General features: G+C 39.0%; 1 protein-coding gene across 2 annotated transcripts in view; it reads left to right on the forward strand.

The window, feature by feature from the left end:
- The first annotated feature begins 9,203 nt into the window (after positions 1 to 9,203).
- SLC17A8 (solute carrier family 17 member 8) overlaps positions 9,204 to 15,260 on the forward strand; it is a 31,280-nt gene continuing 25,223 nt past the window's right edge. Inside the window, exon 1 of one of the 2 annotated variants that reach the window (XM_051783979.1) lies at positions 9,204 to 9,343. In XM_051783979.1, coding sequence (XP_051639939.1) covers positions 9,243 to 9,343 — 101 coding nt within the window. In that variant the 5' untranslated portion in view covers positions 9,204 to 9,242. The remainder of the gene's footprint in view (positions 9,344 to 15,260) is intronic. The other variant, XM_051783980.1, reaches the window with a different exon arrangement.

The following is a 15,260-nucleotide window of genomic DNA, read 5'->3' on the forward strand; positions in this document are numbered from 1 at the left end:
AGAATCTATCGTAACATGGCACCAGATTTTTTAATTATTTTTATTTTTTTTTTAAATTTCTAGAAACAATCATGTCTTACAGTGATTGCTCAAAGCCTTCATCTGTTGGATAAAACTAGGAAGAGAAGTAGTTTTTTGTGTGGATTTCTGACTTGATAGATACTAAATGTCATGTTGCAATTGAAGTGAGTTCAATATAAAGTACTATTGTATTTTCATCATTATCCTGTGCAGGATTAAATTAATATTTAATCTGTTCTTTTTTTATTATCTGGCAAGCAGGAAACTGTTAAATTAGTTGAGTTTTTTTTCAGTTTGATTGTGCATATATATATCTTTATTTCCTAAAGAATTAATTTGTGAATTGTTACTGATTGACAACCATTATGAGAGAAGGATTTACAGTGAAATAACACCTTTGCAATATCCTCAACTGCCACATTTTGCAAATACAGTTGAAGCTCTTTGCTTAAACAAGCACTATAAACATTTCTTAAGCTAATCAGATCGTTATCTGGCTGCTGGGTAGGAACTGTTTCCTTATTCTTTTCATGTCATAGATAGTATAAAACCTTGATTTTCTGCACGTTGGAAAGATTAAATAAGTGGAGGTCTCTTCACACATAATTGCCAACTTAACTGAGTTCAATCCCATGTATAGCAATTCTTTTGTCAGAATTTTCTTTTGGGCCATGTGCCTGTTACTTTTCCAGACCCTTTCTGATGTAGCCATCTCTTGCATGTCCTTTCCCTTGCATTTTTTTTCTCGCATCCATGCTCCCAAGCAGCACATGGCTGTGTAAAGTAATAGAAGGGCAACAAAAAGCAGGGGGCTTTGAGAATTTTGTTTTTCTGGTGATACTTGGTAAGGGAATGCTGAATTTATGACAGTGACAGTCTGAATTTTGTGCCTGATACCTTTTATCTGGAGGGTTTTGTTTTGCCATCAGGGGCTGAAGAAGGGAACCTAACATGAGGCTCTGCATCTTGGCTTGATGGTCTAGCTCTGGCAAGCTGATGGAGAGGGCAGATGAGTAGGCCTCTGTTTCCCTTGCTAGCTCTTTTACAGGCAGCATGAGACCAAAGGAGAAATGATAAAAGCAGCTGCAGGTAAGTGATCCGCAGGATTACTGAATCCAGATCCCAGAGTGGTACAGCAACCCTTCAGAGCAGAGAGGCAGATTTCAAGGCATACCTGAAAAAAAAAAAAAAAAAAAAAAGGAGGAAAGACAGTGGAAAATGTCATCTCCAAAATGTCAGAATATCTAGTGCCAACTCCATAGGCTTGGACCTATTTTCTTTGAAACGGTGCCCCCTGCCAAACTGCTCTGCTCAAATTCCTGGTGCCTGTGCAGAAGAGCTGGTTGATGCTGTCTCATGGAAGAGCTTAACTGGTCCTGACAACTACTGCTGCTGCTGCTGCTGCTGGGCTGCTGCTTGAGCTCAGATTTAATTTAATCTTAACACACTTATTGGAATGTTTCATTATGATTATTTTTGTTGGAAAAGGTTACTTTGAATGACTGTGACTAGGAAGTTGAATAAATCCCTTTTTTTCCACTCTTTGTTTTGCTGTAGCAGACATTTTCTGGAGAGAGGTAGGTAAAATATTCAATAGCTAAAATATGTATACATACAGATTAGAGTTATTAAAAAGCAACTTTATTAAAGCTGTGCATTTTAAAACAAATTTATTTGAACTAAAAGCACTGGGCTGAACTGTGCATTACTGGTCACCATGTCTTTCAAGACGCCGTAGTTGTTTAATTTCATTTTTGTTCAGTTCCTTTTAATGCATGCATTGTAAGAGAAGAGAAGATTTTTCTTTGTCAGTGTTTCTCAGTTTCTTAACTTGGAAAAACTAGTGGGTTTAAAATTGAAATAGAACTGATTTCCTTTCCACTCTTTCAAAAGAATCTCAGACAGTGCTGGGTATTTAGTCAGTGATTTCACCTAGCTTAGCAATGGGAATATCTTTAACAGTCTGGCAAAAGCATACTTTTGGTTTTTTTTTTAATTTCTAGGCTGTAAGAGATAACATATTTAGACACTGATATCTGTCTTCAGAACTTAAAATATTAATTTTAAACAGAACTATTTTGCTCGATGAAACAAAATGTTGATTATAATTTTAAACTGCATCTCTCTCTATGTAATAATTTTTAAACAAGAAAGGGTTACACAAAAGGTATTCTGGAGCTTATTTTTTTCTAACATAAATAAGCCCTAACTGCAGTTCAGCCTAAGTGCAACTCCCCCTTCAAGTAAACTATAGCATATGTAGATTTTCAGCTGGTTTTTTAAGATTAATGTGACTGCTCAGTCATCCTTCTCCCCCATTCCTTCTTAGCCCTTTGCAACTTCAAACCTGTTGCCCACTTTCAACCCTTGTTTGATGAAAGTGTTATTGAAATACTAAAGGTAAAGAATTAATGTAAGTTTTAGGATAACTGTTACCTCACTAGAGGGACCAACTTTGCCCTTCAAGTGAGGGAAGGGCTGTAGATAGAGATAACTCTGGTTAGACACTAGAAAATTCGTGTAAGGGAGACCCCTGGGAAGGCAGGTTTTATACATTCTGATCTTCACAAAGAAGCCAGTTTTATTTACATATCCCACAGTTTTGTTTTCCAACAGTATTTAAAAGGGAAGAATTTTTTCATTAGCTTTTATTACAATGCTTTCTTTTAAAGACTTCAGGTCTAGGATTAGAGGAACACAATGAGCTATGTGATATAATTTGGTAAATCAATCAAGCAAGAGGCTATTTACAAGCAGGGTATCACTACAGCTATTTATAATTACTATGATATGTATATACTACCTGGCATAGATTATCTGTTAAACATGAAGAGAAGACAATACCAAAGACTATTCCCCTCTAAAATGTATTTTCCTAGAAAGAGCAAAAGGGAAGCCACAAATTTGAAGAGATGGAATCATCTTTTGAGTAACTTGTAACAAAAAGATATCTAAAAACATCAAAACAGTTTCTTACTGATAGTGACAGGCTGTATATAAAAGGTTATAAGAGATGTTAATTTTCAAAATGACCTGTAAGATGTAATAAAACTGCCATAAGGTGTCACTATAACCCAAGAAACTTTCAAATAAATTGGAAACATTATAGAAGTGTTCTTATCCAGCTACAAGGCTTTCCTTATACTGCTTTGTGAAAGTAAAAAAGGACCCATTTTTAAAAAAACATACTCTATTTCTGTATGCACAGAAATTATCATCAATGTATCTTGTATTAGTTAGTGCAATGATGTGGAAACTGTCTTTTTTTTTTGGTGGAGAAAGACACATACTTCACACAGGAACTTTCCACATAGAAATGCTTTAAAGCCCTCTTACTTACTGTGTAAGGTGTAGGAAATTACTACTTAATTAGCAGTTTCCAGTAATGAAAATTATAAATAAGAATTCTTATTTCCATTATTGTTTTACTTGTTGCTAGATCCCAGGAGCCTCTATTTTTATTTTGTGTCCAACTGTGATCAAATATCTTTCCTATCAGTGATCTGATCAGGAAGCAGAAACTAGAAACTAAAGATGAGTTTTTTTAACCATTTGAAATTAGTGCTGATTTTGCTACAGTCATTAGGGAATCAAACATAGCATCTGAAAATTTGATTTGAGCAGACTCAACACAAAGCATTTAAGCCATCAGGAAAGCACTCAGTTCTCATATATGGTAAAATAGAAATCAGGATCCTGGAGTCTCTGAATCCATCTTCATTTATGGAGGAAAACTATAGATGTAAAACCATAGGTTTCAAAACCTGAAGAACCATATTGATCATTTATTCCTAACCCCATGGCATCCCAGGTCACCCCTTTCATCTTTGACATCAGATGCTGTAGATCTTGAAGGCTGGGAGACTCTTACAGATGCCAATAGAAATACAGTCTCCAGTACACCAGTCACTATACAAAGGGATAATTGATTTCACCCCAAAGTTTCATGCCTAATGATAAAATATGCTTGTCATCTGAGTGGACCTTTAAGGCACCACTTAGGGACATGGCTTAGTGGTGCTGGATTAACAGGAGGATGCGATGATCTTAAAGGTCTTTTCCTGAAGGAATGATTCTACGATTCTGTGAAATCTACCGGACAACTTTTTCACAGAATCACAGAAAATTCTGAGATAGGTCTTGTACATGGGCAAAGCATTGGCAAACTCACACTGCTACCAACTGTAAGGCCCACATGTAGATGAAACCAACATTCATCACTTCTGCTTCATTACTTTGCTCCGTTTGGAAGTAAAGGAAGTATTTAAAACTTTCGAAGAGACTTAATTTTGAAACATTGAAATGTTTTAATTCAATTTAATTTTAAGAAATCTTCACTTAGGAAGACAGGTCACCAGGATTTTCTAGCCTTTGAGCTCTTGGTAAGAACTAAAAAGACAAACTCATCTCGCTTTACCAAAGGAAGGTTCCTCCAAATAACAAGAACAAACTGTGATCCAACAAGCAGCCCACAAGCACCAGGGATGTGATCACATGGCCTTGAACTGAAAAGAAACTGATTAAAAATTAACAAAGTTATTCTAGTCTGACTTTGGCTGCCCAGGCTGTGACAATGCTTTGCACTTGTGTGTGTTTCCACTGGAGGACCCCAGCAGCCTTTGGTTGCTGTTAGGGTTGATCACACAGCATGAAGTGAAGCATCTCTATGTTTATTCAGTAGAGACACCAAAAGGTTAAATTGACTTTCTCAGGATGTTAGTGTCAGGGTGTCAATTACTATGATAATTTGTAAAGAGTTCAAAATTTTATGTTTTACAAGCATTGGGAAAAATGGCTGCTTGCAAGGCTGTATCAGGAATCATATTAATGAGAAGCACACTTGTCTGAATAACACCTGCATATGAAATGTGTATGCTATCCAGTCTGCACTGAAACCAATAGCAAAAGTCCTTTAAATGTGGCTAAGACTTTACCCCAGCCATTATTTTGAGGAATCATTGGTAGGAGTAGCATAAAGATGATTTTTTGAGGCTTTTCAACAGAAGAAATAACTAACAAATTCGGTAGCCTCTAGGTGTACTTTTACCTGTAGAAACTACTCTTCCACATAAGAGTTATGTTTATTGCTAACTCTGATGTTTGATTGCTTAGTTTTCTTAAGGGGCTGCTGCAATCCTGAATCAAGCCCTGTGTCTGCAAGGCGCAGTTATTTTGGGGCATATCTCCTATATGTGCACTTGATCACTTTCCAAGTTTTCTTACAACTCATTTTGTTCTTGAAAATTATCCTGAGGTAATGATAGTATATAAACCCACAGCAGTGGCTGTCTGCATGCTGGTTTTAGCTCTGTATTGGTGTTAAAACACAGTTTTGATACGGCCTTACTAGGATTCTTTGAGGATATGAGTCTGGAGTTTCAGTAGTGGCTACAAGTTGTGAGAGCCATAAAGTTTTAATTTTGCAAAATATTTCTTTGCAAGTGCAGGCAAATGCTGTGTCTTGAACTTAAACTCCAGCTTGCAAGCAGCAGACTTAAAATGAAATTATATAATACAATACACTGTGTTTTAAGAAGGTCTGAGATAGCAAAAGAAGAATCACAATGGAGTATAATTTCTGAAAAGAAAATTAGGACATAGGTTTGAAACAGGAAAGAAAAAAGTAGTAACAATGGCAACTGGGTCCATAGGGGCTATAATGTTAGGTCTTGTTAAGGAAGAGAGATTTCCTCAGCTGATGCTCCAAAATGTGTACTGAGATTAGTCACATAGGGAATGCCATGGCCTCATCCAGTACATTCTTGTTGGGACTTGGGTGGTGTCCCAGGGATGGTGCCCCAGCAGGATCAAGGCACTGCAAAGCTGCTGTGACACACTCTGCAGCTTGGAATCTAGGCAGCTTACTAGTCTGTACCTGAGGAGTAGGAAACAGAGAAGCAGCACTGCCCCTATGGAGCTGCCTCCCTGCAAGAAAAGCAAGAGTGAGTAACATCCTTTCTTTAAGCCTCAGGGAAACGGTATATGAATTTGAAAATGGGATACTACTGCAGCACTGCAGAAGGGCAGGCAGTGAAGAATTACAAAGAGTAAAGAGGACGGAGGGATGAAACCTGCTGTGAGAAATGTGTAATTCTGTTAATGGCCCTACTTGCACGAAGGGAACATACCTAGCCAGGGGCTAGCCAGGCTATATCTCTGAGGAAGCTACTCAAATCAGTCCCAAATGCATGAAGGACAGACTTCAGACATCCATGCAATTAGAGAATGAGTGGATAAATGAATAAAGCCCTGAATTTTAAGCATAACTTCTTTCTTGTGTCTACTCTGTGATCTCTTTATCTGAAGCAGGACCAGAACCCTGGAAAGAAGGGCAAGCTAAAACCCTCTGTTCCACAGCTGCTGGGAGGTATGGGTTTTGAACACCACTTTCCAACCTGAGCTCTAGTCTTCCAAAGTGAATTCCTTGCACTAGACTTTGCACCATTTTCAGTTCAGAGCTGGGTTCTTACGTGGTTTCAGGTGCTCAGCTGCCATAAGAACATCCAGGAAACTCTCTCAAATGCTAGCAAAATAATGTTTGTTTAAATGGAAGACAATTTGATTATATATTATTTTTGATATGTATATATCCCTAAAACCATACGTACCTCTCATGTCTGGCAGTTGACCTGCTAGGGTTCATTTTCTGTGTGCGAGACACTGTTTTAATTCATTGTGTGGGGCCTTTCCACAGTGGTGACCTGGCTGCTCGGGCTGTCTGCAGGCCCCAATGAGCCAGGGTAAACCAGGGCCAGGGATCTGGAGTGAGAAATTAGGAGGATTTACTTCCTTGTGCTCAGTTTGGAGATGGCCAGATTCAAGCTTGAGCAGTGCGAGGAGGAGGCAGAGGAGAAATAGGAGTTGCAGCTGCTCCCAGGGCAGCAGGACATGCTGCAGGGAGAGTCATTGGGCAGTCCTTGGGTTGGCAGTGAGAGCAGTTGCTGTTCCACCCTACTAGACAGAAATACACCCAGAGAAGCTCTGCTGCAGGCATGTGGGTAGGTAATGTTGGGAGCTGGTGGTCCCATGTTCCTACTGCTCACTATAGGAGGACTGTCTGCAAGGACAGAGGCTGGAGGAGGCTTCTCTACATCATATGAATTATTCAAAGAGAAGAAAGAAACTGTAACCAGTTCTGCAGTAGCAGAGCCAGTTTTGCTCCAGCTAAGCAAAACTTTCTCTGCTCCTAGGTATGTTCTCTCTCATCCCTCTCTCCTCTCTCTCTCCTCTCTCCTTTCCCTCTCTTCTCTGCTCCTGATTTGAACCAGGAGTAAAGGATTTCAGTGAAAGCTACTCACCTGCCTGACATAACCATGAGGAAGTGTATTTTCCAACATCCCCTTCCTCAAAGTGGAGCTGGAACAATCCAGACATTTGGTATTTGTATTATGGAGACATCTAAAACCCAGAGACTGAGGGCCTGTGCAAGGAGCCAGGAGAGGAATGGATGGGTGGATGTATAGTCCTTGCACGGCTTTGGCCCATATTTACGTCCCATTCAATCCTACACACTCAGTTCAAACATCCAAATGAGGAGTTTGTAAGTGAAAACAACTCAGATACGGTTTATTTCTCTGGAGGAATCACTTTCTTGCTTTCTTTTTTTCTTCTCTCTGTAGAGTTTGGATAGACCAAGCTCTGAACAGAAGTTACAGGGAAAGTGAGGGCACTGTGCCTGGAAGGATAATGTCAGTGTAGGTCAGGAGGAGGATTACCAGAACCACGGCAGCTTGCTTAGGGACACCAGGTGGCCAGAGGCAAAACAGGAGCTGAGGTTTGTGGTTGGGCAGCAGCCTGCCCATCTGCCCTCCACATGGCAACTCTCAGCTGGGGACTTCCAGGGGAAACCAATTCTTATCCTGCTAGTGGCCTGATGAGGCACTGGTGGGTTCTTATTTTAACTTTTCTTGTGAGAGTAAGGTAATATGCCAAACACAAAGCTCTCCCTTTTTCTAACAACCTGTGAGGTTTCTGCCTTCCCCATCACCCAAAGAACAGGGAAGGGCTGACAGGGAAGAGAGTATATGAAATAGTTTGTTTTTTTGGTTTTGGGGCTTTGAGGTTTTTTTGTTGATTGGTGGTGTTTGGGGTTTTTTTGGTTTGGTTTTGGTTGATTGTTCTGTTTTTTGGTTTTTTTTGTTTTTTGTTTTTTGTTTTTTTTTTTTATTCTTTACTTGTTGTCTATAACCCACATCCAATAACTGAAGCCTTGCCAAAAGCAGAAATTCTTCATTTGACTCCAGCCAATGTGCAGGCATGATGAACATACTGGTAGGCTGCATTTCCATGCAAGTTTTCATTAAGTACTTTCTGCCGTGCTAGGAGAAGCATTGCCATCATGAAGTCACATAGAGTTGGACTGGCTCACCTCTTTGAGCCACACTCTGTTTCAAAAATGTAATTGATTTAATTTATAGCTAGAATTCCATTGCTTATTCAAACAGCTTTGCACCAATGCACTTCTGCATCTATCTGCCCAAGGGCCCAACAACATCAATAATAAATGACCAGGCTGGGGAAGGCAAATTTGGGTTCAAACCAGCAGGTGCATTGGGGTGAGGGGGCTCCCCTGGGTGGGGGGTACACAGTGAATGGGAACTGTAGCTTGCAATAATTCCCTCCCTGCAGAAAGGACTCATAAATGTTTAATAAACTTCTGGCCCTTGCCACAGATGAGGTCTTATTAATGAACTGGAGTGGCTTGAGGACAGGTATTGTGTCCGTTACTATAGCACCACCTTGCACAGGATCTCGGCATGAAAGAGGCAGGGGAGGGAGGGAAGGAGAGAGGGAGGGATGCACTGAGGATGAGCCCCAGCCAGCCAGCCTGAGGTTTGCCTGTGGAGCAGGCAGCTCATCCTGCCCAGGGACACTGGCCCTCAGCAGCACCTCCAGCTCCCCAGCTGCAGCCCCCAGATGAACTGACCCCGTACAGGTACCGAGTGTGCACAGATGCACAGCCGAGCTGCTGCGAGTGCAACGCCGAGTCCCTGAGTGCTTCTGAGGGGGCTTCGCTCCAGAGCTTTGCCCTTCTGGATTTGGAAGATCTGGTTTGATTTTTTATTTTTTTTTTTCTTCCATGCTCCTTTCTTGAGCAACTGGTTGGTATTGCAGAGGTCACCAAGGGGACCTGTGGAGGCTCCTGAATCTGGCATCGGGAAATATGACAGCAGAAGTGAATGCTTGTTGACATCAGGGATTTACTGAAGAAGAAAGACAAAATGCCTTTCAAAGGGCTCGGTTCACTGAAAGAAAGATTTTTTAACCCAGGAAAGGAAAAGGTGAAGAACACAATTAGTGACTCGCTGGGGAATCTGAGAAGGTAAAATCCAGCAGAAAATTCCCAGATGGATCCATTGCTTCAATCTAGTAAGGAAAATGCAGTATAGAAAAACGTATAAACATGAAACAGAATTTAGAGTTGTAAAATTAATATCCGAGTTTAGAGGGTGAGACACCTTACTGTAAGACAGATGTAGAAGGAACACTGTTACAACAGCATATGACTATAGATCATAGAATATTTATATTAAACAAAAAAAGGTGAAAATAAGTTATGAAATAATGTTGTAATATTACAATGAGCTTGAAAAACTGTTTAATTAAAAACTTCTAAATAATTACATATGAATAATTCTGTAGTTTAGCATGCATGAGAAAAAGTAATGATTTAATGGGAATTAACACTCCCAAATGATGCCACTCCTGAATGGTATTTTCAGTTAGTGTTCCTAAATTACAGGTTTTGGAGTTTTTTAAATCTTGTTCTGAGTCAGTAAGAGAAAATATATTAAATAGAGATGTGTATGTGTGTGTTTATTGAGACTAGCAAATTAGAGAGAGAAAAAGGAGAAGCAGCTGTTTGCTAGTAAAAAGATAGAAAAGATTAAAGATTTTCATCTTAATCTGACAGTTTTATGAAACAAGAAATGGAGGATTTTTATTTTTAGATAGATGAAAATCTGTCGTAACAAATGACCAGTTTCATAAAGGGAAAGAGATTTCTCATTTAAATGGAAGATTATTTCTCTTAGTAATTGCCACTGACAACACTTATTTAATCAATAAATGAGAGCCAGAGGGTTCAGTGGCATTTCTTGCATACTTGATGTTAAGTGTTTTAAATCTTTGTGTGGATAAGGACAACATTTGAACTGAAGGTGTTTCTAGTGACTGAATTGAATCTGCTTTCATATCCATCCCTTTACCTTCTTTTAGGAATGCTATTTTGATTCCAGATACAGTTCTTGGCACATATAAACATGCTTCTGATAACAAGAAAATGTGTAATAATTTACATATACTATGCTGCAGAACATATATGCAAGAGAGTAAGAATGTACACTTTTAAGAGATACGTATTAGGAACTGGTAGATAACCAGTTACTCTACTTCTGTATTATGTGAACAAAGTATTTGTGTTCTACACAGTTTCTACTTAACTTTTTTTTTTGTTTACGATGTTACAGATGAAGTCTGACATTTTGCTTTTTTTACCTTTGCAATACTCTACAGTAATTCCAGGGAATCAGTTTTTCTTTAGGAATGTTAGATTAAGTCACTTACTCAATGATAAATTTTCTTTGCTGTGGACTTTGCTGGCCAAATTTAACCAAAACCGTGTAGGATTTCTATCTTATGAGTATGTGATGTGGCAGTACACTGAGTTCACTTTAAATTATCCAGATTACTCTCCTCTTGTAACCATGTATCAAGGATATCATGCTGGTTTCCTACACAGTTGATAAGTACTGGCATCCAACTTCAGCAATACTGCTACTGAATCAAATTAAATCAAATACCAATTGAGATACAAGACAGTTTGTAAGCTTAATTATTTTCTGTTTTAAACATACATATCCTAATGCCTTCCTTAGATGTACTAGCCAGCGGAGGAAATAATCCAAACTATAAAGTCTTTTTTACTGTGTTTGCAGTCAGTTCTAAGTAATAATTGCTGCAACTTTAGCAATCTCGAAGGAAGTACGCAGTCATATTTGAAGGTTTCTGTAAACAAATGAAACAGGCATGTTTTTAACTTGAACTCCATTCTCTACAGCTTAGTCTACAAATGAGAGCATACACTTGTGTTTTTACATGGTGGTGCCTGTACATATGTATCATCTGCAACCTTGACTTTGCTCTTTATCCAATCCAATTTGCTTTAATTTGGCGTAAATCAGCAAAGAATTTGGTTTCTCTTTCATTTGATAGATGACAAATTATATTAATGCGTACTCTTGATTAGGCTGTGCGGTGTGATTTCACTGACTGCAGTGTGTTGATGTGGGGTCAAAACTAGCAAAGTGGATAGAAAAATACTTTTTAGCTTTTGTAAATATGACTATTCTGTGCCTTCCCACCACGTTTCCTCTGTCTTGCAAACAACAGAGCAGACCCAGAAACTGGTACCTGGCAAAAGCAGCTGCCAGACACCGGCTGCTGCATAGTGATTGTCCACAGTCGAGCTCAAGTGCTAAAGTGCAGGCAGTGTAAAGTGACTCACTGGCCTCCTCACAGGTGTGCAACAACATCAAATTATTTTGTGAGTGCTGCAAAATAAGTCTGTTCACAGGAGGTGACTTTAGGGTGTCTGGATCCTGGAAGGGAGCAGGGGGGACTGAACTGGGAGACTCAAGGGACATCCTTTCTTTAGGCCTTTGGCAGCAGTTTCATTTTGTGAGGTCTTAGAAGATGATCTAGAAAATGTTTTAAGTGTTTTGTATAAAATATTTTTAACACAAAATTTTTTTTTGTTGTTGATTAAGTATATACAGCGAGGAAGCAAAAAAAGAATAAAATTAGAGGATTCAAGGCTTGGGCGGATGAATATCAGAGCTGTGACTCTGTAAACCTTATGTTCCCCAGAAAAGAAATCCTTTCATGCAGAGCTTCTTGGCAGGCACAAACACTTTGGTCCTTCTGTGAACTTAGTGCAGTCAAAGAAAAAGTTATGAACTGAAGTAAAATCTTAGGCTCTCCCTGCTTAAGGATTTCAGGAGTCTTGGACGAGCTAAAGGCAACCGTGGGGTTACTGATGAAGTGGGAAGTGACTAAGTGGGTTTACAGCTAAATAATATCACTTTTGATGTGAAAAGTCATATAGGCCATGTCACGGCTGCTGTATGAAGTCTGGGCCCTGATAGGTGTAGCTCTGGCTGCTGCAGATGTCGCTTGGTGAATTAGCCTAAATTACTAGAAGCTGCAACTTGAAGGTGAATGATACACCCTTGCATCAGGAAAGGCTTCTCTGGCTGCACTGGACTCTCAAATTTTCCCTTTGCATACAAGTAGAGAGAGAGTTTAGTGCCTTCCAGACCACTGTGAGCACAACGTGGGGGGTCCAGATTCAGCTGATTTATGAGCTGTGTGAGGTGTCTTGTGCAACGGGGTTAGAGCAAGGGCACAATGCACACGTGCGGCGCTGCGGCACCCAAAGGGCATCATCCCTTCAGTGCACTGAGACTGTGCTGAGGAGAAACTGCAAGGTTGCCCTGCAGCCTGGGAGATGCAGTCCCTTGAGACATGCCATGAGTTTCATGGAAATACTACACAGAAACCAGCAAGACAGGTCCCATGGACTGAGTTAAGAGAGTTTGCCTGTCTGTACTGGGATTTGGTACCAGTGCGTCAATTCCAGGATTTGGTATGGAAAATTATCACCTGGGCAAATCCCTGACGAGTAAATAAGGTCTCAGAAGTTTTGTATCTGCTTTTGAATAAATGATGTTTTTCAGTAATCAGTGTATAGGTTTCTGAAGTTATGCAGAGATCATCATAATTACTGAATTTGTAGATGTGAGGTTTGAGTATTGTGTAGGATGGTGCTCCAGCTGCCTGTGAAAGCCTACAATATCTGATGAAATTCGTTCTCGAGTCTGTTTTAACACATTGCAAATATTAACATTTGCCTGTTATTGTAGAATTGATGAGGTTTTAATCCAATTAAATTAAATTGTATGATTCTAATCTACCTACTTTATCAATTGAAGAAAGAACTAACTCCTAGGCTAAAAATCCCATAAATACAGGTTGCCAAATGTAAATGAGCTCTAGGGATTTTATTTATTACTGATAAGAATTTTTGAAATGTCTTTAATTCTTTCAAAATTCTGTATATGCCAGAGTAGCCATTCAATAAAGAAAAGAAATGTTGCATACAGTAATTATGATGCTTGGGCACAGAACATGGATGCAGATATCTTCAAATAGCTTAGCTCTTCTTAGTTGCCAAGTATTGTATGTTTGATGAAAAAGGGAAAAACATACATCTAAGGAGTGAACATTTCCTGCGCAGCACAGTGCTCTTCTGCATGAGGCAGGTAATTATAGGACAGCACTGGTCCTGAAGCAGTATTCTTCTAAATCACTGGTGAAAGTTTTCAGTGACACTACCAAAATATATGGATCAATTGGAAGATATATCTCTTCATCTTTTCGTGGGGTTGCCATATCTTCATTATATATCTGTTAAATACAATAAAACCAAAAGCTAGGTCAGACACTGGCTCTGTGAGTGTCTGCACTGCTCTAATGCCTATGTTTTTGGAGTGCTATTGCAAAATAGTTTTCTCCAAAACAAACCTGCTATAAAGGGCTTAGCATTAATCTTTGGGGGTATAAAATATATTGTATAGATTTGGTATCATGGATCAGTGCTCAACTTGCTTCCATTATTAATTAGTCAAATACAACAGCAAAGCAATTAATTTTCCTGTAGAGACAATATTGGTCCATAGTGTTAGTCTTAGCTCACCACTTTCAGCAGTGAATTTGGAGCAGAAGGATGTTTTCATGCCTATCTGAATTGACAGCCAGCTGAAAACATCCAGTTCAGAACAGATGTTTTGTCTTTGCATGATGTGTCTATTCTTTGCCAGCTGCCCACAATAATGAACCAATTAAAGTCTAACGTCTCTCTTATAAATAGAGCCCAGTAAAGGTACAAAAATTTTAAAATTGTGCTTTGATTTTATTCAATTAATATCTTAGATTATTTTAGGGGAAGACAACTAATTTATTTCTTTCAGTTTGTTAATAACACTTTTGAGATGACAGCAGCTCTAAAAAATATTTATTCAATTGTCTTTTCACTTCCAGATGTCTTTATTTTTGATATTTCATTCTGTTTACATCTACCTATATTAACACATAGAGCATGGAATATATGGTGTCTCCTTTTTAAAGTGCCTGACTGCATTACTCTCTGTACTCTCATTTCACTAACAAATGCTGTTTCCCTGCCAGTGAATCATAAGTTCTCAATCACCCTCAATAACACCACAGCAATATCATGTTTCCTGTGTTATCTTGCATTAATGCAAAGTCTGCTCCAACCTGACCATGAGCTAATGATTACTTTGCAGTGAGCACTGGTTTGAGAAAGGGATCAAATCAAATAATTATGGGAGTTCCTTTTTGGCCCCAAACACTGGGATTCTAGTGTTTCTTGAAAATGTGAGCTGACAGCCTGTAAAATGTTTTTTTTCTTTTTGTTAAGACTAAGGCTGAAGTAATGGGTTTATGGTATGTAAAAGGGGATAATGTAGCAAATGATGCACCAGTTAGCTCTAAAGCCTAAAAATAACGAGATTTCTAAGTGGAACTTTATATTGGAAAGATATATTTAGGTCCACAAGAAGCTCCCCGGGAAGCTATACTCACCACCTATATTTGCAAACCCTTTAGTACAGAGTACTATTAGATTATGACTAGTACGTTAGACAGCAACTGGACAAAGCTGTGATTAAACCAACCCAAAAAACCCAACCAGCTACCGTGTAGATAAATCAGGTGTAACCCATCCATGTATGGTCTGTCAATATTTCTTTATAGTCTATTTTTATATGGAAAACCAAAGTGCCTTAGATTTAAAATGCACTCAACCGGATGTGTGAAAGAAGGAAGGAAGTTATTCCTTATCAGAAAAGAGTGAATGAAATAATTTCCTCATCTTATATGGGAAGCTGGGCTTCCTTTAGATTAACTAACTGTTCCTATTTTCACAGTACTCCATGTAACTTCATGGTAGACGCAAAAGGAGCTGGATTCCGAGCTCACTTCTTCAAAGTGATGCCAAAACTGAAAGGCTTTATAATGTAGCTACTGATCAAGGCCTCCCTTAGCAAACACTTAACATTAAGATAGTGGATAGTGTTTAGTGGGCTAGTCATGTATTCATGGCCAGTCATGTCCTTAAGAGTTTCAGCATGTCAGAAAACCCATATCCTGTATTTAAA

The sequence above is a fragment of the Manacus candei genome, unplaced genomic scaffold (genome assembly GCF_025592945.1).
Source record: "Manacus candei isolate 608988 ecotype Guabito, Panama unplaced genomic scaffold, ASM2559294v1 h1tg000018l, whole genome shotgun sequence".
NCBI classification, from domain to species: Eukaryota; Metazoa; Chordata; class Aves; order Passeriformes; family Pipridae; genus Manacus; species Manacus candei.